Source organism: Anolis sagrei, chromosome X (genome assembly GCF_037176765.1).
Source record: "Anolis sagrei isolate rAnoSag1 chromosome X, rAnoSag1.mat, whole genome shotgun sequence".
Taxonomy (NCBI): Eukaryota; Metazoa; Chordata; class Lepidosauria; order Squamata; family Dactyloidae; genus Anolis; species Anolis sagrei.
Genome location: NC_090034.1, coordinates 36,142,783 through 36,169,138, shown reverse-complemented (window position 1 = coordinate 36,169,138; position 26,356 = coordinate 36,142,783). Strand labels below are relative to the sequence as shown.

Here is a 26,356-nt window from a genome sequence, read left to right as displayed (position 1 = left end):
CAAAGGCCTTGAGTTTGACACATGTGTCCTAGAGGCATGTAAGTGAAACCACAGATAATGGTTCTGTGGTTATTGGAGTCTTAATGTATTGTGAATTGCTATGAACTAGATTCTGTCTTTGAAAATACTAAAAACAAGTTGTCAGCTGAGGCATGTTTATAAATGCTTGGCGCTGGCTGCAGCTATTTTTTCTGCTTTGCCTCCTCTGTCAGCACTCAGATCAGGATTTCCAAATGTTTGGGACCGAACGTCATTTACTGTTTATAAGTGAAATACATTCCAAAACACCACCACTCTCCTGCATTGATCATGCTGCTTTCATGTATGCAAAACAGATAAACAAAGTTGAAAAGCTGACAAACTCTTGCGCAACATTTTTCAGAACTATAAAATATTCACCTATTTTTTCCATACGTCGCCCCGCAGGACAACAAAAAAGGGAAAGGCTGGAGCTGGCTTGTTCTCAGTGAAGATAAATAGAGGCGTTCCAGCAATTGTGACAATTAAGGTTGGACAGGGAAATACGTTTCAAAGGCACTGTAAGCTTTGCTCATATTTTCACTGCCATGAAAACATTTCTGTACGGAAACCACATGCATCACATAAAACCCACACACGTACACCCTCATTGGCTCCACAAGGGAGCAGATGGAGGCTTAAAGGACAGGTGAAACTAAAAGGAGAAGGAAAAAAATGGGCAAAATCAGAGCTCACTATTTTAGGAACCAGACTTTAGGCGCCCAGACATAGCAAAAATGGAAAAAAATGAAACTAAACCATTCCATTGGATAGTGGGGGCTGGATTTTTCCCATTCCTCCTCTGACACCAGTTTGCAATAGATATTTGGAGGCTTTCCTTTTTGTGAAGCTGAGATTCAATCACTGAGCCATTTGGAAATGGAGCCTTTATGTTTGTGCGTACAAAGATGTTAAATAAAAATACATCTCTTGGGTTACTAAGCTGTAGGGAGTTATGCATTGTAGCCACGCAGTCAGCCTTTCCATTGGTACAGACTTAAAACTTCGACTGTACATTTCACTTACAATCAGAATTCTACAATTGTCAAAGGCCATGCGCTTCCCTGTTTAGATTGCATGAGTGAGCATGGTGGCTGGTGATCCCAAAGCCCTGCTTCAGAATGGAAAGACTAAACAAACAGTAGGCATTCTTCAGCAGGAGCCAGCTGCAGAATCATCGCTGCAAGGATTAGCAACAGAATATGCCTCTCATGCCAAGCAGTGTGCCAGGTGCAATTTGCAAATGGCACGTGGAGACACAATCCAAAAGATAACAGCCTGGTAAAGAAGCCCAGAAACATGATTCAAAATGTTACTACTCTGCTGGAGCCTGGCTGAGAATTGTGGCCAATATCCCAGGCTCGTTTAACTTGCGGCCCATGGAGCACATGCAGCCCAGGATGCCTATGAATGTGCCCAACACAAAATCATAAACATGAGATTGGGGGATGTAACTCAGTTGCACAGTGCTCAAGTACAAGCTTTGTAGATGACAACAACAGAATGGAATAATCTGAATGTAATGTTACATCTACAAAATATTGTAGTATTCTCCATAATTCACATTACTGGCAGTCCCCAAAATTACAAACATCCAACTTACAAACAATTCATAGTTACAAATGGGTGAGGCAACAGGAAGTGAGAGAAATCTACCCCTCAGAAGGGAACTTCACTCCTGAAAGCATTATTATCATGGGGGAAAGGGGTCTTCACTGAAGCTTTATCACCAACCCTTTTTTCACAACAAGCCAATTTTTGCAGTTGTAATGGGACTGCCTCTCCATTCCCTTTTGCACATGCAGTGGGAGGTGATTTGGGAAATTGCTCAAAGGGCTACAAAAGAGCATTTTGCACTCCATCCACAATGAGATATACCTGTGCACAGGTCATTTTTACATGCTCCCCTGTTGCTAAGAGTACTGTGTCCTCTGGTTCCTTCACAGCAGCAGTCCACTGCTTCCCTCAGAGCCTTTGGTTTTTGTGTTGTGGTCAAAGAGCAAAGGGAGATTAGGCTGGCCTTCATACTGTCACCTTCCATAGGTATTTGAAGACTTGGATGTTTAAACAAGCCTTTGAGAATGTCTAGCCCCAATGGTCCACAATTAATGATACAGTACTGCACTTTCATCCCATGCCCTTGTTCCTTAGCTACAATTTGCACTATCCCATTCCCTTGTCTTGTTTACAGTTTGACCATGTCTTATGGCAGGGGTCACCATAGATTGTTGGACGTTGTTCTGGGTTCTAAATTGTTTTATATGCTATTGGCTTTTTAAAAAATTATATTGTACTGCCAACCTGCTCATGTGCATGTATGGAGTTCCAAGGACTCCTCTCCACATAGTCCCTTGTCACCTGTGGTTCCAGGATAGGACATCAATGGCCTAGATGGACTGATCGTGGTTTCCCTCCCAAAGAAATGGAGAGCAACATGACTTTCTAAATAAATATGGCCAAGCAACCTCCAATGTACAATTCCCAACACCCTGAAAGTGCACTGACAAATTAATTTAAGGTTGTGAACCATTGTGTCACCAGACCAACTCCATAAAAGGAAAAAGGAGTGCTGGTCCATGCAGTTATAGTTACAGTAACTCCATGGAACCCCACATTATCTGAATGTCCGATCACTGTCGCCCAAAGCAGTTACTATACTCCCAACTCAAGAATGGAAAACGGAATGTTGGTAGAAAGGAAAAGAGATTTAAAGATGGGCTTAAAGCGAAGCTTAAAAACTAAGGCATAGACACCAAGAACTGGGAAGCCCTGGCCCTTGAGTGCTCTGACTGGAAGTCAGCTGTGACTAGCAGTGCTGTGGAATTCAAAGAGGCACGAAGGGAGGGCAAAAGGGAGAAACGTGCCAAGAGGAAGGCACATCAAACCAACCCGGACTGGGACCGCCTTCCACCTGGATGTTTTCATTGTCAGCTATGTATCCACCGCCAAGACACTGCACTTGATAGGCCATCGTACTTGAACAACAAGGGATCACCAAAGTAACCCAATGGAAGGCAATGGAAAAAAAAAACGTCACTGGTGGAAGATATTAAGAAAGGTGCAAAGTAGCAATTTATTTTATTACATGTAAGAATGTGTGCGTGTACATGGGTTTTTCAAAACAGTAGTACAGAGCTGGGATCTAGTCAGTTCTACAGATAGATTCATGATTTATACACCAAGCACATTTACCATAGATATGCTGTTTTTGTAGGGGTAACATACTGTAAGATGCCAGGGAACTGTTAGCCAACTGGAATTTTCCATGCACCTGTCCCTAATTTTTTATTAAATGTGTCTTCACACTTTTTTAGATGTGGTAAAAATGATTGTCATAAAGTGCTGGACAACATTTAGAATTTTGTGTTACCGAAATGAAAAACAGCCTATATTGTGACAAGCAATTTTGTTGTATCTGCTGTGAATCACTCTTACTAACAGTTTGGCTGGGTTTCATGATGTGCATTTCTTATTACCTAGAAGTTCATTGTAACTTCTTTCAGCAATGTGCAATGACAATATATGTGTCTCTAGAGTGTGCATTCATATTAATAAAGCATTAAGGTTACTAAGTTGCCAGAACTCTTCGCAGCAGTTACTTTTTAAGATGTGGCATGCAAAGAAGAGAGCTCTGCCCCAAGCTTGTAGAGCCAAGCAAAGAGAGGAGTGCTCAGCAGGCGTCAGTAAATACACCATCCTCTTCAAGGGGAGTTCATATGAATTGTAAAACCATTGCTTCTACCTAAACAGAGCAATAAATCAATTGCAGTTTATTTGATGCATATGTAACTCACTATTTGCCCGCTTTGTATCTTCTCTTGCTATGTACAGCTCTTTAGATTCTATCCATCGCCACCTCACTGTGTAGCCACAGTCAAACTTCGGTAAAGAATTGTGCGATCATCTCCAACTGTGGCTAGAATTTGGTTGAACTCTTGTGAAATAGGACCAAAACAATATGGCCCTTTTAACTGGATTTAATTGGACTCCAGAACTGACAACACCTCCTTATTCAAGCACTATATTTAGGAAGCCTAATTGGGTAAGTTTCATAAGCCGTCACAAGCCAGGACCTACACCTTTTGTTATGGTCATTGGGGCAACTTAAGGAGAAAGCCAAGAGCGCAACAGATGACATTATGCCAATAAGCAGCCCAGACAGCCTGAACACACTCCCCTCCTGTGTAAGTCATATTGGTGTTGAAGAGATGTTGTTCTTGATTGTTTTCAAATCCATAATCCCAAACTTTCAGTTTCAGCTTGGATGTCACATCTGGAAGAATTATTGAACTGAGGTTTGCCTCAATCTCTGAGAAACTAAGGAATCATGTTTCTGATGAGTGCTGGTTGCGGTAAGGCCAGTCTCTGAAACAGGCACATGGCTTTGATCTTTGCAGGTGCCACAGCCCTTTGGGGCATCTGGATGAGTTTGGGTGCTCCCCCCAAAGACCATGGTCTGTCCTGATATTGGTGATCTCAGGCAAAACTTCTTGAAAAGGCAGGTCCACTGCTTGCTCACCAGTCATGGCCATCTGTAGGTTACAAATAACAACATTGGTCTCAGCATGTGAATCTACGAATGGGTTTATGTGCTCTGCTAAAACCAAAGGCTGCTGGTCTTCTCCTTCTTCAGAAATAACAAAAACAAGCTTTGGATTCATTTCAGGGGAGAGCTCCTTAGATTTTGACCTATTGCTTGCATTGCCTTGGAGTTGAGGGGCACCTTCAGGGGTGACTTTGGCTCCCTGGCTTGGTCTGCTGGCTGGAGAGCGAACATCTGCACATCTGGAGGGATCTGAGAGCCTTGGGCGGTTGCAACTGGGAGACCTTGTTAAAAAGCCACGGTAAGGATTTCCAAAGTATGGTCGTTTCAAGATGCAGCTGCTGCTCAGCTTGCATGCTTTCTTTACTGAGTGTGTCAGTGGGTAAAAAGCAGGGCTGGTTGAGGAATCTGAGGAAGCCAGTTCAGAGTTTCCATCTACATCTGCAGTGGAGATCACTTTGCGAATAGGTGGAGTCTGGTTTTTCATGGATGTAGAAAAGCCCTGGCAGGAACAACCATAACCCTAATAAGCAGATCTTGGAGGGTTGCAAGATGAAATTGTTAACAAACAAGGGCATATTTTGCTTGCTTTATTTTCTTCTCTCCCTCCTTGTGCCTTTCCCATAATTCAAAGACCAACACAGCTAGCAGAATACGTATGCATGCCTGGGTACATTGAAAGGAGTAATCTGAAGATATTGACATTTCAGACCAGATCAATAGTACTTTCTCTTTCTTCACTTCAAAACCAAAGCACATTTGTAAACTTTGGGGCTGCAAAAAAAGGTAATTACGAAAAGCCAAAACGCTGAAGGCTTGCGATCAGTGTTCAAAGCTATAGGTTTTGTATATTATGCAAAATAACCTCATAATCTGAATTACATAATTCAGGTTTGGTCGTTAATACTTCTGATTTTACCATTACAAAATGGGTAGGCATTTTGTGGCCAATCTTCTACAATACGGATATTTTGTTCCTTCCAACTTGTGAAGCATAATATACACTGTAATAAGTAAATAATGTACAAAACATTGACTGTCTTTCTTCATAATACTTCCAATAACATACCTTAATTCTTATGAATATGTAGATATGACAATACTAACAGGGAAATCACTAGATCACTTGCATCTCCTAAAACACTCTGAACATACTTACACCATTGTTCACCAATTTGGTGAAAGGATTGTTAGTAGTCCAGCTGCACCATTTCCTCTGCAACTGAGGGAAGGGAGCCAGTAAGTCATGAAAAGCCCGTGTGCTCCAAGTATGTTGTCCAGGGCAATGGGTCTCCGTTGCTACTGCTGTCCTCTCTGAAGCAATGAGACTTGGTTCTCTTTCATCTGCTATCATCCAGTTAGAAACTGAGCCTGGACTTGTGAAACTTCTCCTTAGGATTTTTTCCTTGAAAAAATACAGATGATGGTTAAAACATAAACATATGTGACATCTTTACTCGGGGGCCAATGAAAGCACAGCTTCCCTCTTTCTTCTCAATAAATAAAGTAGAGGTGAAATAGTAGGTTCCCTCCGCCATAATTTGTACACTTAAGCTTTCATGAAGCTCTTCTAATTTTGGAAAATGGTAGAAAAGTGTCAATTGCTGAAGCCTGGCATACGGCACTCGAGAGAGAGATGGAATGACTAACTGAAACAGCACATAGTTAAATCCTAGAATTCAAAACCATTGCTGTCAACTAGGCTTGTGCATTTGGGGTAAACCTTGACCTGTTTCATTCCCAGCTTTCGGTGGGGGCCCCAATCCATTTTTTGGGAGTCTCCCAAAATCAGGAGGGTTATTTTCAGTTCGGGCCCCCAAAAATCGGAGCATTATGTGGAAGGGGCTTCCCACACACTGTTTCCATTTGATGATTGATGTTTTGTCTTATGTCTGTTATAACAGGCTGTATTTTTTATTTAATTTTAGTTGTTAAGTTATAATTTATGTTTATATGTTGGGTTGTAAAAATTTTGTTATTATGGATGTATTGTATTTGGGCATTGAATGTTTGTCTTTTATGTTTGGAATCCTCCCTGAGTCCCTTCGGGGAGACAGAGCGGAATATAAATAAAGTTTTATTATTATTTTATTATAAACTAATTTCGCGCACAACTCTACTGTCAATCCTGAAAGATCGGAAAGGTAATTAACCAACCCATGGACAATATGACAAACAATAGCTTTTAGTCACATTGGCTCTGAGACCTTGCGTCTCAGAGATGTTATGCCTCTCAATGTGACTTGCCAGGGATCAAGAGTAGGAAGATGAACCTCTACTCACCTGCTACTTGTGAGCTTCCTTGGAAGCAAATGATTGGTCTCTGTTGAGAACAGAGACAATATGGGCCTTGAATCAGTCTGATCCAGCAGAGATCTTTGGGGGGGGGGGGTTATGAGGAAGAGGGTTTTGTGTCAGCATAAGCTTGCCAGGACTTGGTTTAATGGGGCTCTTGGTAAGCCACACATTGATGGGATCCCTCTCATCTGCCAGACTTCCTAGTGACAAGTGGTGGAGGAAGAAGCTTCCCAAGCCACTGGTTTAAATGTTTCACAATGCATGGAATCAATGCCACATTTATATCCATTGTGGAGAATTCAAATGGCACCTAGAGCTAACCATTCGGTGTTACTTGGAGTGTCAGAATTGGAAAAAAACTAAACTGAGCAGAATTAGTGAGACTACAGGCCTGTCCATGATAGGTCCTGCCCAAGGACTTGTGTCCTTGTAGATGTCCCCTACAGCCAAATTATCCCTTTATTTTATTTTATGATTGATTGATGTAATCCCAACATGGGATCCAAGGTGGTATACAAGGTTTTAAAAGCAGATATCTCAGGGTCGTTATCCATGACATGTTGGAAACTCCCTCTGTTATCGGTGCTCAGACGCAGGTTGACCAACTGTTGCTTTTGAGAAAAGGGGATTTGGATAATCTTTTTTTTTCTTTTTCAAATCGGCTTATGGCTTCACATTGTCTAGACCAGCATTACAAAGGAGGGCAGTTCTGGGATCTTTCTTTACTGTCAAGGCTCAAAATTTCACACCTCTGTAAGCATTGGAGTAATGCCCCGGCGAATGCCAACAAAGAAGTGGGTGGGCAAGAAAGAACTACGACTATGATGCAGTAAACAAGTCAGTACTGGCAGCATTGACCTGGTTTAGGTTGCATTCAACTCAGCAGGTGGAGAACACTTGGCCCTTCCCAGTAGAAAGCAAACTGCTGCAGCCTCTTTGTGCTGGCACGGTAGTGCCAGAAGATTTGAACCTTTTTTTCTTGCACTGCTAGTTTGTATGAATTTATTTAAACCATGCTTTTTGCAATCAGGTAACTTCCCCAGGTTGCAGCCATAGGGCCACCAACCTGGCAATCATCGTTAGAGTCTTTATACCCGCCCCTTTTCCCAGGGTTTTGGAGGCAAAGGAGGACCTTTGTTCAGTCTCACGGTTTGAAGTCTAACAGCAGGACGTGTGGGATTCTCTTTCCCACCTGCACAAAGGCTTCACTTCTCACAGCTCTGTGGGGGGGGGGGGGGGGGAGTAAAGGGATAGTCACACAGCTTTTGCTGGGAGAATACAGCCAGCCTTTGCTGGGGCAACAGGACAGTTCCTACAGCCTTAGTGGAGTAAAACTAAAGGACACCTTTCGGCATGGCAGATCTACAGCAACCATTGTCTGGTAAGGGACCACTCGGGCTATCCATAAAGTAGCTTGGAGCCTCACGCCAGCAAGGTAAAGAAAGATTTTCCAGGGAGGGGTCAGAAGATTTCCCTAAGGAAGAAAGTAACAGTTTACCACCAGTTGCCTGCCCTTGATAGCAGATTGAGGAAGCTACCAGTTTTCCAAGGTTATAATGCATTTAATTAATTTGTTTGAAGATTTAAGCCCAAATAAAGAACTTTGTTGAACTTATTTTGAGCCTCAATAGAACTTTGTGTCGGGAAATCTAAGGGGCCCTTCAGCTGAGGCACCCTGGCGTCCCATTGGGCATACAGAAGGCACGTCCTGTAAACAGACATTATTTCAGGCCCAGCATGTGGCAGCACACTCTCCTTTCTTCTACGTTCTTCCCATTGAATATCTATTGCCATCTAGATATTGCTTGGCCACCTATACCCTGGGTTTTCATCAAATGAAAGGTTGTAGGAGATGTCTCTGTTGTCCCACAGTATTTGTTGCCTGAGGTGGTCATTTCACTCTAACAAACGGTAGATATGATTTTTTTTCTGCCCCAATTGCCATGGCTTGGTTGGTTTTGGGTACAATTGGCATTTTTTTTAGGGAGGATGAGGAGGGTGCCGTTTGTTGTTCTGACTCCAGAACTGAATTTTAAGCAAATCAGAAAGGAAATACTTCTAACCACAGGACAGAACCACTTTCAGTCAAAAAAGAAATTCACTGGAAATACACAAAGGTCTCCACTACCTGAATTTGACAGGAGGTAAAATTCAAGCCACCAGCTCCAGGACTGGCTGAAACAATAAACACCTCCTCACTCCCAGACTCGGTGGTTAATGCTGACACTGAAGAAGGTACATCGGGATCTGTTTGTGGGGGTAAGCACTCCACACTGCCATTGCAGGAAGTGACTAAAAAATTAGAAAGATGTTTTTATTTATTTATTTATCTCTCGCCCAAGACAGAGACATATTATACTGCCACTGCAAAATCATGACTGTTCCAGGGTTTCATCATGAATCCTCCTTTAATTCTATGCTGTTCAAAGTTTTCAGTGACATTCTTGCCACCTTCCAAATGGTTTGCCCTGAAATAACGAACAGCACTAGCCACATTTGCAATGGATGCTGTTTGCCATTTTGCCACATTTGTGTATTCGTTTCAACCTTTTTAGGCTCATGGTTGGTTAGATGGATGCCAACTGCTTCTAGAGAAGCAGATGGCAGAAATAGAAGAATGCCCTGCCTCAGGGGAGTGCACTTGGTCCATCAATGTTTAACATTTACACAAATGATCTGCCACTACCAGAAGGGACAGAGAGTTTCATCTATGCTGACGATTATGCCATCACCGCTCAAGCAGGGAGCTTTGAAATGGTTGAACAGAAGCTCTCTGAAGCTGTAGGTGCTCTCACTGCCTATTACAGGGAAAACCAGCTGTTCCCTGATCCATCCAAAAAGCAAATGTGCTTTTCATCTTAAGAACAGACAAGCATCTCGAGCTCTGAGGATTACCTGGGAAGGAATCCCACTGGAGCATTGCAGCACACCAAAATACCTGGGAGTTACTCTGGACCGTATTCTGACTTACAAGAAGCACTGCTTGAATATTAAGCAAAGAGTGGGTGCTAGAAACAATATCACAGGAAAACTGACTAGCATAACCTGGGGATCACAACCAGACAACCAGACACTTTGCCCCTCTGCCGTTGAATATGCATGCCCAGTGTGGAACACATCTCACCATGTTACAACAGCAGATGTGGCTCTTAATGAGACATGTCATATTATCACAGGATGTATATGCCCCACACCACTGGAAAAATTATACTGTTCAGCTGGTATTGCATCCCCTAACATCCGGCAGGAAGTAGCAGTCAACAATGAAAGGACCAATGCATAAATATCTCTGGCCTATCCTCTGTTTGGATATCAGCCAGAATGTCAATGCCTTAAATGAAGAAACAGCTTCCTAAGATCTACAGAGATACTCGCAGGAACACCCAGCAAGTGAAAGTCCAAAAGTGGCAGATTAAAATCTAGAACCTCAATCAGTGGCTGATACCAGAGGAGATACTCCCCCCAGGCACACAGAAGACTGGGCGACTTGGAAGGTGCTGAACAGACTGCGCTCTGGGACCATGAGATGCAGAGCTAACCTTAAGAAATGGGACCACAAAGTGGAGCCTATGGCACGTGAGTGCGGAGAAGAGCAAATCACAGATCACTCACTGCAATGCAGTCTGAGCCCTGCCACATGCACAATGGAGGACCTTCTCACAGCAACACCAGAGGCTCGCCAAGTGGCTAGCTTCTGGTCAAAGGAAATGTAGTACAATGCCAAGTTTTAAACTTTCTTTGTGGTTTTTCTATACATTATAACTGTATTCTCAATTCGCTTCTGACATGATAAATAAAATAGGTTAATAGCAGCAGTGGCTGTTTCACCAAAGAGGAACTGAATGCAACAGGATGCCTTCTCAGTTTGTGGTCTGAAAAAAATGGGTCAAAAATACCAAAAATGTGGCAAAATGGCCAGTATCACTTCCCCTTAAGAGATGTTCAGGCTATTGGCTATCTGTAGGTTAAAAAATAATGTTTGAGCCACCCAAATATTGACAGTTTTATAATGAGTGACCATAGGGAATGCAGTCCCACAGAACCCAATGCCTGGCAACTGTCCACCTTGCGCCACTTCAAAGGTTTAACTGTAGCACCTACCATTTTTCCTCATGGCTAGGGCTGGTCAAAGCAGGGCTAAAAGAGTTACTTCTTCGACAAGAAGTATTATTTGTTCCAGTTACTCACAACCACAGTGTTCCTTTTAAAGGTAAATTCATTTGTGTTGCCGTGTTAGAAAAGAATCTTGCATCTTGTTACTTTTCTTGACATTTGTTTGAAAAGATGGTTCAAAGCTTGAGAAATGCCACTCAAATTCTGGCCAAAAGTGATTCTAAAAATATTTTGAGCCATCCCTACCAGTAGGCTGCTTTTTAAAATGTAACCTCCTTGCATCCCCATTGGCAGAAAATGGAAGGTTGGACTTACCATGAATTTGCCTGTACAGCAGTTAGAAGAAGAGTAGATTGACATGAGTTACTTTGTAGGAACAGTCAGTCAAGGACCAGGCTGTAGTGCAGCTAGATAGTATCCAACTGCATTAAATCACTACTGCGAGGTCATGAGTTCAAAGCCAGCCCGGGTTGGAGTGTGCTCCCAACCATTAATAGTCTAGCTTGCTGTTGACATATGCAGCCCAAAAGACAGTTACATCTGTCAAGTAGGAAATTTAGGTACGGCTTTATTAGTAAATTTAACTAATTTACGACACCATAAAACCTTCCATCAGTGTGCGTAAGAATAAAGAAGTACTCCATCAAGGACTCAATGTCACGAGTGAACGATGAAGCAGCAGCTCCCCCTGTGGCCGGAATCAAGCATACCCTCATGAAGCCAGAAAGTTGGAATGTTAAATTGCCTCTGTGTCTGTCTATATATTTTGTATGTTTAATTTGCATTGAATCTTTGTCATGTATATGTGCATTGTAATCCGCCCTCAATCCCCTGTGGGGTGAGAAGGGCACAATATAAATACTGTAAATAAATAAATAAGTCCTTCCATCTTTGGGCCCTAAGAGGAAAGTAACCCCCTCCAACCCTATACTCTGTACCAAGAAGGAATACATTCACCACAAAAGCAAAAGAAGAAAGGAAGATGAAAGAACTCTTGAAGAAAACAAGAAAAAGCAACCACAAAGAAGTACAGGTCTTGTCCATACTTCCTCTTCACCACTGCAAAAAGGGTGGGACACACTACCTTTTCTTACGGTGTCCAGAGAAGGGCCACCAAAACGATCAAAGGTCTGTAAGTCAAGCCCTAGGAGGAATGGCTGAGGGAGCTGGGGATGTTTAACTTGGAGTAAAGAAGGCTGAGAGGGACCATGATAGTCATGTTTCAATATTTGAAAGGATGTCACCCTGAAGTGGGGGAGCTTGTTTTCTGCTGCTCTGGAGACTAGGATACAATGGAGCAATAGATTCAAATGGCAGAAAAAAAGATTCCACCTAAACATTAGGAAGAACTTGCTGTTCAGCAGTGGAATGTGCTGCTGCCTGGGAGTCCAGTGGGATATCCTTCTCTGGAGGTTTTCACGCAGAGGCTGGATGGCCATATGTTGGGAGTGCTTTGATTGTGTCTTCTTCATGGCAGAATGAGGTTGGACTGGATGGCCCTTGGGATCTTTTCCAATTCTATGATTCCATAGAATCATAGAGGAGTGGAAGAAAAAACCAACTGGACTGGGGATGGTTACTTCCCTTTTAGGATGCAAAGACTGGTCTTGTCCAATGGAATAGTAAGGAGGAAAAAAAAGTGATTTGTTATAGATAAACACATTACTCTGGAATGGGCAATGGAATCACCAACATCTGGAAAACCACAATTCACCACTCTGTTCTGCTTTGGTCAAACCTCTCCTGAAATACTCCTGTAATTAAGAAGGACATCACCAATCTCGAATGTGTTCAGGTATAGGTGACCAAGATGTCCAAAGGTCTGGAAACCAAGCCTTATGGAGAACAACTGGGGGAGATGGGTATCTTTGGTTTGGAGAAGAGACAACAGAGAGGTGATGTCACAGCCATCTTGAAATGTCTGAAGGGATGTTATGTGGAAGATGGAAGAAGCTTGTTTTCTGCTGCTCTAGAGACTAAAACCTATAACGTTAGTAAGAATTCCTTTAGTGTAAGAAATGTTTAACAGTGTAATAGACTGCCTCAGAGAATGGTTGTCTCTCCTTCTTTGAAGGTCTTTAAACAGATGTTGGATGAAACACCTGCTGTGTGTGCTCTATTTATACATTCCTGCACAGCAGGGGATTGGACTGGATGGCCCTTGGGATCCTTCTTCCAGTTCCTAGCATTTTCTAATTCTGTAGTTGTACCAAAGACTGTCTGTGATAAAAGATTTAAGTTGAACTTCTTGAGAGCCTGGAGCCTTATTGACACATTTGATAACTCTGATGCTCATTATTACATTTAATAACCTGCTTTGCAAGTTGGTGACATCTGTTTATTTCAATAGCAATTTGAGCGAACACATCTGGACTGTCACTAATGGGAAGGGGAAAGAGTATTGACTGTAGGACCCGCCATATCCATGGGAGATGGTTAAACTGTGGGTCACACATATTCCCCCTAATGTCTGCAGTTTATAGTTATACCAAACATGGAATGGGAAAACTGAATGAGATGAGTCGAAGAAACAGACTATAGCACCAGATAAGACCTGTGGTAGCGCAGCTGGTTAAACCGCTAGCTGCAGGAAATCTGCTGACCGGAGGGTAAGCAGTTCAAAGCCACGAGTCGGAGTGAGCTCCCGGCTGTCAGCTGTAGCTTCTGTCTATCTAGCAGTTTGAAAGCATGTAATGCAAGTAGATCAATAGGTACCACCTTGGTGGGGAGGTAAAAAGGTACCCCATGCAAACATGCTGTTAACATGATCGGGGAAGTCTATGGACAACAAGCTCTTTGGCATGGGCATCGCCCCCATGCGTAATAGTTGCATGGGGTTAAATACTTCCTTGCTATAATTTCAGGGACAATTCACATGGCAACATAAGATGCTAATTCTAAATTTTAAGAATAGATGGGACTGAGGGGAAGGCCTTTACCTCTGTCTTTGTATTGTATGTCTTGGTGTACTGTGTAAAAAAGGCATTGAATGTTTGCCTTATATTTGTAAAACTGTAATCCGCTCTGAGTCCCTCTGGGAGATAAAGCAGAATATAAATAAAGTGTAATATTGTTGTTGTTGTTGTTACTTCTAACTGCCACATTTTGTTGCACATCTCATTTATGAACACTGAAAAAAGGTGGACTGCCAAACATTTTGCCCCTTACCTGTTCCATTTCCACCCATAGAGTGATTGTTGTTTTCATTCTCTTGGTTTGGCATCACTAGCCTAAGTTCGTTGATATCTGCTGCAGCGTTCTGGATCCCATTCTACAACTCAAAACATTCCCCAGTCAACATCCACAGGAAGAAGACAGCAGAATAAAGCAGAAAAGGAAATTGTGTACAATCAGCAAGAGCAGAAAGAGATTAGCACTAACCTCCCGCTCACAGTGTACATCCAAAGAGCTCCTTTTGGGACATAATTTCTGCCTAGAAAAAAAAGCAGCAAGAAAAAAAATGTATTTATTGCCATTGGCGTCATCAGTTGTATCCCACAGTTCCGCTAAAAATAGTGAATGAGGCAGTAAAACAAACCAAAATACAGTTTGAACCTCAACATTTATGAAATAAAAATGCACCCAATAAAGGAGAAATAAAATAAGACAGTATATAACAGCACTCCCCAGATTAAATCCTACTTCCTTAGCAATCATAGGTTGTAGAATTAATGCAGTTTGACAGTCCTTTAACTACCGTAGCTCATTGCTATGGGAATTATGCTGTCGCACGCTGAGCCTGTGCATATGACTATAGACAGGACATAAATTCTGTGTGCCCAACGGGACGCCGGGGCTGCCTCAGATTAAAGGCCCTTGGACCTCCCCAAAACAAAATTCTGTAGAGGCTTAAAGTAAGTCCAACAAAGTTCTTTATTAATGAAGACAAACAGGTAATTTAAAGCTTTCTTAACAGTCTATAGGCTCTTGCAATCTTGTTCACTGGGAACAGGCACTATCTTCATAACTATATAATAACTAATGGGGAAATCCTTAACTTCCAATCTGGGCAGTCTGTACTTGCCTCTGTTGGCGTGGAGCCCCTGCACCCGGTACCAACTGCGTCTGGCTTCCACGAGCGACCCTTACCAAGCAGAGCTTTGTAGACTTCCAGGGGAAAAGAAGGAATTCAGGTTGCTGTGATGGCTGGCTGAAGTCCCTCAGCAAAGGAGCTGTAAGGCTGCAAAATCCACAGCCAAGCTGTGGGGCCTTTTCTCCCCGGCCAAGCTGTAGGCTGTATATCTCCCCAGCCAAGCCATAGAAGACGAAGCTTTCTACAGGAGCTCTTCGTTTTATGTCCTGTGCGAAAGGCTTCTCTGTGAGAACTGACTCAAAAAGGCTCCTATTCCCTCCAAAACTCAAAAAGGGGCAGGACCAGGGAACCTAACGATAATTGACAGGTGGCTTGCCCTATGATTGCAAACTATAACAGGAAGCCACCCTGCTGCAAAATCCCAAGCCTGGGATTGCAAACAAACATTTAATGCAAAGCAAACAGAATTGGAGCTCCTGGTACAGCTGTACCAGCACAGGAATTGTAGTTTTACAAGGTCTTTAGCCTTCTCTGTTAAAGAGAGCTGGTGCCTTACCCAACTACAGATCTCATGATTTCATAGCATTGACACATATCAGTTAAAGCAGTGACAAGCTTCATTAATTTTACAGTGTAAATGCACCCTTAGACAGTTTATCTGAATTAAAGTGCTGCCAGCCAAGCCTCCCCTGGAAGTCCAGGAGTACCTGCTAAGACCAAATGTACTTCTAGTGGTGATGGGAGTCAGGGACAAAGATAACATTTCGGAGAGGGGGAATATCTTTGGAGTGTGGTGAACTGAATATTGAGTCCATGGAGAAGGAGAATGGGTCAGATTATACTTGCACAAACTCAGAGCCCTCTGAACTCAGCACTTTTATTGCTCCCATGGTATTGTTTTCATTATGTTATGTTTTTATTGTGATATGTTTCTATTTGGTTTTGTTTTGTTTTTATTTTATTGCATAACATTTTAACTGTGCTCTCTGGGCTTGTTCCTTTGTAAGCCGCCCCAAGCCCCATCGGGGAGATGGAGGCGGGGTATAAAAATACAATTATTATTATTATTATTATTGAACCCTTCTAATCCCCCAAAATAACATGCTGAAAGAAATTGGAAACGTTACTTCTTGTGCAGAAATTCATGTCATAAGCATATTGAAAAGTGATCACTAGCCCCTGGATGCTCAAAATAGTAATGAGTAATGACACTACAGTCATCCCTAAAGAATATTTTAAAGCTAGGCATCGCATGCACAAGCTTTAGATCTCAATCCAAACCCCATTCTCCTGACTGCAGAACGAACTGCAGCCTTCCAGATGTTCCTGTATCCCACTTTCATCAGCGCTAGTCATGATGTCTAATGATAAGGAATACAGGACTTGGTTTTGAGCATTTGGAGAACTGCATCCAATGACACATCAGACCAGATTCGGCCCGTTGGCTTTGGGTTTAACACACGTGACCTAGAGATTCTGAGAGAATCTTTTAAAATCAAATCTGTGAATAATCAAATCCACAAAAGTCAAAACTGCAAATGTGGAGGGATGGCTGTTCTTGGAATGTGGTAATTTCCAAGCTTTGTATGTGCAATTGGGCAGTATACATCAGCAGGGTTATTGTGATGGAACAAACCAGATACTGGCTCAGAAGTGGCCCATTCCAGGTCACTACCCTGGATTGTGGCACTGGTTCCTGCCTGGCAGTCCAAGGGATCACGGGTTTGCTGTGCTCCTTTTTTCTTGCTAAGAGGCAAATGTGGCCAAGGTGGCAGGCGTGGGTGTTTCTCATGAGCAGGCGAGAGTGGAATAACAACCGTCTCCTCTTCTGGTGAGATGACAGTCAACATAGAGGTCACTGTCAGGAATAGCTATTTGGCTGGTCAGACATTCCACGGCGTGCCTGTGCATGCTTCCATTGTTGCCTCTTCATCCTTCTCGGGCAGCGAGCAAAAAAAGCCAACGAAAACACATACATACACAAACACATTGCAAACCTCAAAGTCTGCAGAGCATGATGAAAATTAAATAAGAGAGACAAGTCTCTTGTTTGTGAAGGCCTGGGCAAGAAGGCAAGGGATGGCATCCCCTCCAGCTTGCCTCCTGGCCAAAAGTAATTAGAAGGACCTGGCAACCAACAACCAATGCTTTCATTGCTTCTCCAAGTGGTAAACAAAGACAACAGTGTGGCAAAATCTTGGAGCCTCCCCAGGGGCAGCAAAAGGGAATGAGCCTCCAGCGAACCTTTTGGGATGACCCCCCTCCCTCGCGCACACACACATTCATTTGAAAGCATTGGGTGCCAGCACCGGAGTGGGGAGCTGCTACTTTTAGCTCAACAGCAAGGGACGAAAAGCAAGGAGAGCAACAACAAGAAGCAAAATAGAAGAGCAGAGAGAAGGAAAGGGTAGCCAAGTTCTGACGAGCTCTGGGCTCCCAAGGACAAAGCTTAGGGAGAAAGCAGGACGAGAGCAGAAAACTGATGACTCCAAGAAGATTGGCTTCTCTTGTGGAGGCTTCTCCCTCAGCCAGGAGGGCGACTTAAGGCTGCCACTTTCTGTGTCAGCTAACTCAGAACACTGAAGCTGAATGCCACAGATATGGCAAGTCAATTGCCAGTAACAGAGACAAATGCATTCTAATTAACAAGCTGTATCTGCGACAATACAATGTAGTTGTGTGAAGCATCTTTACGCCCGGAGCCCAGCCACTCTAGTTCAATCCTTCTTCCCTCCCCAGACGCCCACCCCTCCAAAATCCCAGTCAGATAGCAAATTGCAATCACTGTACACACACAAATCCTTGCTAGAAAACTCTTGTTTGCCACCCCAAAGGAGATATTCTATTTGTCTTTACGTCAGCAAACCTTGGTACTGCCTCAAACGGGCAGAATCCTCCCTCATAGGTGTGTGTGATGCCATGTGTGCTACATAAGTAAAGCAAAGCATAAACACAGTCAGACTGCTGATGTTGGAGATCAGTCTGAGATTCCTGAGGCTGATGGGTTCACTGATGATTTAGAGAGGACTGTGGGATTGCCTGTGGGATTTCCTGGGGCTCAAAGTGATGAAGATTTAAGTCGGGGAATGATACTTCAGCTGTGCTTCATAAAAGGAAAATCAGCCTATTTAGTAAGTCTTGAAATACTGATTTGTTATCAGTAAATGTTTGATTTCTATACCTGTTTTATATACCTGGGGTTGTGTAAAAATTTCTCATCTGAAAGGTGTACAAAGCTGAAGAGTTTAAGAAACCCTGATCTAGGATGACGATACTGCTGCAAAAACCTCCTACAGTGTTGTTATCCTTCTTCTCCTCCTCTACATCTCCTTTCCTCACCCATTCCTTGGTCCATACCTCCCTTTCCAACCTTGACACCATGTCACCTCCATCTCACAAGGCAAAGATCGCTGCAGAAGCAGAATTTGGAGCATGAATGTTGAGAAGCTTAATTTGAGGTTTTTCCCCCATTTTCATGGGAATCCTGTGTCCCAATTCCTGGGAAAATTGAGGTCTGGCTGTATACTTAATATTTAATGCTTTAATGGCATTTTCCCCTTATTGGCCATGTTCACCCTACCATGTGACAGAGGAAAACTGAAACATGTTTAGAATGTCCCATCTCCTTTATTCAATCCATTCAATTATATTATATTACTTTACAATAAAATGTTTGCAATATCTCTCCTTCCCTCCAAGGAAGACAATGCGCATGGTTCCCTCCTAATTCTGCAAGCAATTTTCTCCCTCCTGTGAATTATGCTAGAAACCCATCAAATGAAAAATAAACTAGAATAAGAAATGCTACCAGTTTTTTTTATTTGGGGACCAGATGTGGGTTTCATTCACAAAGATGCAAATATGTCTACAAATATAATTCTAAATAAACAAAAGAAAATAAACTAACAGTTATCATCCCCAAAAGATTTTCAATGCAATTTAAACATACTTTTATTTCACAGATTGAGGGCAACAAAAGGCAGCTGGATCCTGATGTAATGCTTTAAGTATTCTTGTTTTTGTTGTGTGCCTGCAAGTGATTTCAACTTACTGAAACCTTTAACTGAATGTGGCACAGGATTTCTTTGCTAACTTCCTTCAAAGCAAGTTTGCCTTTGCCTTTCTCTGAGATTGAGAGAGTGTGACTACTCCAAGGTTACCCAATGAGTTTCCATGGCAGATTAAGTCTTACAAGAGGCATTCCTCCTTTCCCTTCCCGTGGCAGTCAATTGCACCATTAAAAACAATGAGTGTGCAAGGAGGAGCCCAGAAAGAGTTTGACTCAGTCCCCAGTCCCTGGGAATCCTTACATTGATGGAGAGCAGTGAAGGCATCCCCAGAAATGTGCACATTTGAACCACGCAACTATAAAAAGATCTTTTAAACAACATATTTCCATATTGTAGCCTCATTATCCTTAAACAACATTCTCTCAGTTTTTAGTAGAAATATTAAAGATAAAGGTAAAGGTTTCCCCTTGACATTAAGTCTAGTCATGTCTGACTCTAGGGGGTGGAGCTCATCTCCATTTCTAAGCAGAAGAGCCAGCGTTGTCTATAGATGCCTCCAAGGTCATGTGGCCAGCATGACTGCATGGAACGTCGTTACCTTCCCGCCTGAGCAGTACCTATTGATCTACTCACATTTGCATGTTTTCGAACTGCTAGTTTGGTAGAAGCTGGGGCTAACAGTAGGAGCTCACCTCACTCCCCAGATTCAAACCGCCGACCTTTCAGTCAGGAAGTTTAGCAGCTCAGCTGTTTAATCCGCTGTATCACCAGGGGCTCCAGTAGAAATATTACGACTCAAATATTGAACTTTTTGTACAACTTGGAATCCTCTACCACTTCATCACATTTACTAAATTCCACTAAGTGTTACACTTAAAAGTGGTATGCCACTGTGTTCATCACATTCGGTTGGATTCAAGTGTAGAGCATTCTTTGCATATTTTAAGCGTGGGGGCTAGCATTCTTTTCACACGTTTCAGGAGGTGGTGGGGAAGTGGATTTTTGGTAACCGTCTGGAAGTTTGGCCAATTCTGTAATGTGGTGGCATTTGTTGCTCTCAGGTTTAAAATAAAACATTTCCCCAATTTGTGGGAGGAACCAAAAGTACCCTTGTTAGGGAAAGCATTACCTTTTGCTCACCAAATTTTTACTTTGCCAGAACAATTCCTTTTTTAAAAAAATAGCCTTTCCAGGTCCTTTCCTTCCCTTCCCTCCCTTCCATGATATGTTTGTGTCTTGTGTTGTATGGGAAAGCTGGGAGAGAATGATGATGATGATGATGATGATGATGATTATTATTATTATTATTACAGTATTATTATTATTATTATTATTATTATTATGCCATGTCTCCATGCTGTACAGTACTGGGATTTATTTTCCCAAGGTTCATACCCTTCTCTGGATGCATTTACACTATGGAATGAATGCTCTTGGACTTTACTTTAAATGCCATGTCTCCACGAGATGGACTTGGGAATTGCAGTTTCACAAAGTCCATAAACCTTCTCTGGGTGCATCTACACTGTGAAATGAATGCAGCTGGACTTTACTTTAAATACCATAGCACCATAGTATGCAGTCCTGGCAGTTATAGATTACCAAGGTCCAAACCCTTCTCTGTGGGGCAGCTGAGAGAGGGGGGGGGGGGAGAGAGAGAGCGAACATCACCCCTTTCCCTCCCTCACTCCCTGCTTCCTTCCTTCTGGAAATGAAGACATGTAATAGCTGACATTTCAAAGCGAAGAGGTTCCCCCCCCCCCCACAAAGAACAAGGGAGGGGGATGGTGGGCAGTGCCTAGCAATTACAGTGTGATGGCAAATCTACTGAAAGAATGCTGAGTATAACTGAATGACACGGATACATTTAACAGTTGATGAAGGCAGGGAAATCATCTGTTCATTTCAAAACTGAGTCAGAATGAGCTCTACTCTGCCAAACACTTCACTGCTTCAATGTGAAGTCCTATTTCTCAGATAAGATTTTCTGTTCCACTTTCGTCAGGTTCTTAGTCAACACTGTTGCTGTCCCCTTGTCACTTTTGAATCCTGACATCTTCCATATTCTTTCAATACAGAGTTCAAACTCACACCTGTATACGGAGGATCCTATAAAAAAATCCCTAGGTCAGCTGCAAAAGCTTTTAACTTTGACCTTTTATCTTTACTCCTTTAATGTCTTCTGCTGTTCTTATGGCATTGTTCAAAGCCTCTATCACCATTAAAATAACTATTAATAAAGGGGACAACCTTGTCTAGTCCCTTTTTTGTATTTTACAAGTCAGTTCCTCATTAACCAGAATGTGCACATTTCCGGTGTATGCCATGCAGTGTTGATCCAGACTTTATTTGATGGGAAAATGCTCTCAAACCATATGTACATTTTTTTTAAATGTGTAGAAAGTGCTCACATGGAGGAATGCAGGAAATAGATTTCAAAAGAAGATGGGCAGATGAAACCAGTCGTAGATGAGATACACAGCCCTAACAAAGATTGCACTTGGCACCTGCTGTTTTTATAAGTACATGTATTAGAACTACTTTCAGTTTAAATATCTGCTGCCAGGTTACTACGGCATCTTTTAAAAAATCAATTACAATGTTTTAAATTGCTTGATTGACTGGATCAATTCATGAAACATAGCCCTCAAAAGAATCTCAATGGTTTGCATTTCTAGTGGAAAGACAGATTGGAAAGATAAAGGATTAAAAAAAAATCGAGTCCCTAACGGCCACACTTACCTGCAAGCTATACAGAGTGAGGACAAAAGAACAAGCGCAAAGAAGAGGATCCCTGTTATGATGACCAGCATCATAACATTTTCTTTCCCCTCGTTGGAGTCACTCATGGCCACCAGCTCCGTATCGTTCTTGTATTCAAAGAGCATTGCAAAGCCTCGCCCGCGGTCTGTGGTAGTAATGAGCTCCACAATTACTTCAACCATTTTTAGAGAAGACCCAAAAGTCATGTTCTTGTTCTGGGGAGAGTTTGTGCCACAGAAGCGAGATGAAAAGGCAAAGAGGTCAGAGACATACAAGACATCATGAGGGCAAATTTCCATTGAGGCCACTGGGTTGGAGGACATATCTGTTGACAAAGTCATCGTTGAGATGTCTTCGTCCTGTCCAAAAGCCGTGTCTTCTGCATGTTGTTGAGAGCCTTCAGAATCTTTTTTTCTCCCACTAGCTGTAAGGTGAGCAACCAACATTTGGTCCTTTGGGTCTTTAGATTCCTCCCGTATGCCACTGTTCATTCGTCTGAGTAAGGTGACATTGGTTGCTGCCATGAATGGTGGTTGGCTAGGCTGTGTAATGACTAACTCTCTTGGTTCTTTTATTTGTTGGAATTGTTTGGTAGACTCTTGTTTTTCAGAAGCAGTCTTTGGACGTCCACCATGAAGATGATATAAATCTGTTGAGTGAAAGTTTTGGAGAGTGGGGCTCTTAGTAGGAAAGATACTAGGGAAGTCTGTATTTGCCCCATTGTGGGGAAACTCTTTCTTGGTACTTTGGGGAAGAGTTAGAAAATCATCCCAGGCATTTGGGTCCTCGCTTAGGCTTTCAAATACATCAAAGTCAAAAATTTCCAACATTAGGTATGTCCCAGCAGGGATGAAGAACTGCCAAATACAATGGATGCCCGATGAATAATTGTTGGGGAAACCAGGCGATAAAATAAGGCCTCTCTCTATTGATTTGAACTGTGCGCCACAAGAATAGTATACCTGGAAGGAAAAAAGACAGTGAGGAGACTTCATCCTAGTGTCCTTAAATAAATGTAAGCATCCAGCCAGCTGTTCAGGCATTCCCCCATTTCCAGGCTAAACCAGATTTGAGGCCAGCATCTAGTTATACATACATAATACATATTCTATATACATTATTGGTAATTTGCTTTGTTGCCTGAAGAGGTGGATGTTCAAAGTGATATATAATTTTGAATAACATCATAAAATTCAAACAGATTAATTTTAACAGATATTTTAACAGATTGAAATATTATTATTAAGAGGCTCTAAGCATATCAACCTCTACCAAAATCCTAGTCAAACACTGCAGCTTTTACTGTCTGTCTAGAACAGTGGTTCCCAACTTTTTAAAATCAGGGACCACTTGACCAGGAACCACTTTGACCAGGGGCCATTCTCCAACATTAGTACCAAAAGGGTTATGAATCGGTTTTTGGTCAACTTTAGATTCGGTTTGGTTATTTGGAGTGCTGATTCAGAAAATTGCATTGGATAGACCACATCAGCTCTAGTTTCTGATACAGAACAGTAGTCGCCATCTGCTCGCCCACAGAAAACCATATAATATAGAGTTGATGTGCCAGCACGAAAATGTTCTGACCTGTTGCAAAATATGGGCCATGCTGGCCTCTCTGGGGCAGGCATCAATAAGGCTCTCTCTCTAGAGGGGGAACGAGAGGAGAATCATGGTGCTTTCTGGTGTTGCTGGGCTCCCGTTCCCTGCATCCCTAGACAGATGGTAAGGAATGTTGAGAGCTGCATTCCAAGAATATCTGGAAGATGACATGATTCCCTCTTGATGAATTTTATAAGATGCTGCCACAGAAAGCGCCCTGTCTCATGTACCCAGTCTTGATGGTACAACAGGGACTGAAGACTGCAAATAAGGGCAGGTTAACGTGGGATAAGTGATATTTCAGATATCTTGGTGCCAGAACCATCTGCTACAATTAAGACTGCTAAGCTGTTGAAAGTCTTAGACCTGGAACTCCTAGATCAAACTTATTCACACCAGCCTTATGGTTTCCTTCAAAGGATCGCTGAATCCATGGATGGAGAATTTATGGATACAGAGGGCCAACTATATTTTTTTTACATAGTGGTTAGTGCTCTTTTGTTTTTACCCAATTTTGGACCCCAGATGTTATTGAATTACAACTCCCATAACTTCTGTTGATCTGCCATGGAGTCTGGGGATAATGGGGATTGCAAATCATCAGCGCATATGGCCCGGGTTTTGAAAATGTTAGAGGATATTTTAGAGTCAGTCATCATCTACACAAGGCTTGTATCTAAATCCAAACCCCACTCTCCTGACTAAACAGAACAAACTGTAGCTTTCCAGATGTCACTGTATCTGAGCTCATCAGCTCTATTCATAGTGAGAAATGCAGGAGTTGGAGTTCAGCATCTGAAGGTGGGCCACATAAAATGACATGGAGGGCCAGATGTGAGCCTTGAGTTTGACAAGTGTCCTAGAACCTGAGCTGAAGTATTGCTCCCCAAAACATTACTCCTTCCTCAAAATCATTGTCATCTTCACTTCAAGTAGTCTCCCTGGCCTTCTACTTTGAAGAAAAGGACATCCTCTGCCCCTTTCTAGCTACATAACTAAAGGGTTGGCAGTTGAACATTATGTCAATACTTGTGACAAAGCTGTTTTCCATCATACCTGTGCTACTATAAGATGTAGACACAACTCTGTCCACCAACAGAAGAACATGGTTAGGAAAGCAGGACTCCACCAACATTGTCCGCCTGACAGTTGTCCCACTGTGCCTACTGGTAGGACCAGCCCTGACTAATAAAATGATTTCTTATCTTTGCATTTCAAAAGCTCTCTTATGGATCATTATCATTATACCACAAGGACCTTTACATGCCCTGCATGCTTTGTCTTACTCACACCAAGAATGATTGTCTCCAAAATTTGCTAGACTGTTTTAATGCTGAGGAGCATGCCCCAGTTCAGATGAGAATAGGACATATTGATCTATGATTCCATGGAGATTATTGGATCTAGAGCAGTGGTTCTCAACCTGTGGGTCCCCAGGTGTTTTGGCCTACAACTCCCAGAAATCCCAGCCAGTTTACCAGCTTTTAGGATTTCTGGGAGTTGAAGGCCAAAACATCTGAGGACCCAAAGGTTGAGAACCACTGATCTAGAGGAAGGAATCAACTTGGAAAGCATCTGTGCAACTGTTATGTAGATGTGAGGATCATAATTCTGCTGCCCCACCTTTTGAAAGAAGAAAGCCATAACTTAAGGCACTTGCTCTCTGTATAATCAGCCTTCATTCCTTGGCTTGAATTAGCAAAGAAAGGAGATTTATTTTAAAAACAAAACTAAAAAGGATTAAGTCATTTTTGTCTGTTTAAACACAAAAAGGATCTTGGCAGGACAACAGACAAATCTTACAGAGTCTGTGCATAAGCACAAATGCCAAAATATTCCAGATATTTTCTTCCCACCAGCCCCAATCTGGTTCGCACTTAAATTAAAAACTTCAAAAAATTCATAAATTCTTTATTTTAAATTTCTCTCTCTCATTCTCTTTAATACACACATGCATGTACACAAAATTCTTCTAGATGCAGGCATTTATACACATCAGTTTATAAAGTCCATGTGTTCCTAGACAATTTTTCTTCAACAGAAAACTTGGTACCATAAAAAATGTGGAAAGAATAGGGAAAAACAAGAGGAAGTCAACAAGTTTTTCAGCAAATGTTTTATCAAAAACTAATGATAAGTAAAAGGTTTACCTGGTCTGATTGTTTAATTTTGTTTAATTGTTTAATGATTGTTTAATTGTTTAATAGCCTTTTCATTCATCAGCCTCTTCTTTTCTTGTGATTCCCACTTTTGTTCCCAAATGTATGGATCTACACTGTTTTTAAATATGTTTTTAAATATGTTCAGGGTAGCTGGTGAGGAAGATGAATCAGCTTTCTCTTTTTCCCTTTCTTCTCCTGTTCATCTATGTTCAGTAACAAGTTATTGAGGCAGCTGCTGTTTACCTTGGCTGTCGTAGGCAGGCACACATTACTATAGTAGGCTGGCAACCTCCAATTAATTCAAAACATGGCAGCCCAATTGGTTACATCTAGGAGTGAGCATATCACACCTATCCTAAAGTCACTCCACTGGTTGCCAAGTGGTTTCTGGGCAAAGTACAAGATGTTGGTTATAACCTTTAAAGCCCGAATTGTTTGGGTCCAGGTTACCTACAGGTTCACCTTCTCTTGCACAATCTGCTCTTTAGGATGGTGAAGTCTTCTGAGGGACGCTGACTCCAACCATCTTGAACCTGACTGGCATCCTTTTCATCTTCCAGGGAAGATTATGGAATGACCTGTATGTATTTTATAGTAGTGTGTTTTGATATATGTATTTTGCTGCATGTATTTTATGTTGATTTGTTTTGACTGTGTTGTACCTCGCCTCGAGCTATTAGGAGAGGCAGGTAACAAATACAAATACAAATTATCATCATCACGAGGAGACCCTACTACATCTCTAGACACTGGTCCCATTGCTGAGCTGCTCTTAGTGTCAAAACATTCTTTCTAATGTTCAATTGAAATCTAC

At 42.1% G+C, this 26,356-nt stretch overlaps 1 protein-coding gene across 2 annotated transcripts in view; it reads right to left on the bottom strand.

The window, feature by feature from the left end:
- Window positions 1-3,067: 3,067 nt before the first annotated feature.
- The window catches only part of LOC132781427 (uncharacterized), a 40,186-nt gene continuing 16,897 nt past the window's right edge, over window positions 3,068-26,356 (bottom strand). Inside the window, exons 2-7 of one of the 2 annotated variants that reach the window (XM_060785691.2) lie at window positions 21,758-22,740; window positions 14,354-14,405; window positions 14,141-14,243; window positions 8,988-9,151; window positions 5,721-5,966; window positions 3,068-5,063 (exon numbers count right to left, since the gene is read on the bottom strand). In XM_060785691.2, the coding sequence (XP_060641674.2) occupies window positions 4,344-5,063; window positions 5,721-5,966; window positions 8,988-9,151; window positions 14,141-14,243; window positions 14,354-14,405; window positions 21,758-22,740 (2,268 nt within the window). In that variant the 3' untranslated portion in view covers window positions 3,068-4,343. The remainder of the gene's footprint in view (window positions 5,064-5,720; window positions 5,967-8,987; window positions 9,152-14,140; window positions 14,244-14,353; window positions 14,406-21,757; window positions 22,741-26,356) is intronic. The other variant, XM_067473201.1, reaches the window with a different exon arrangement.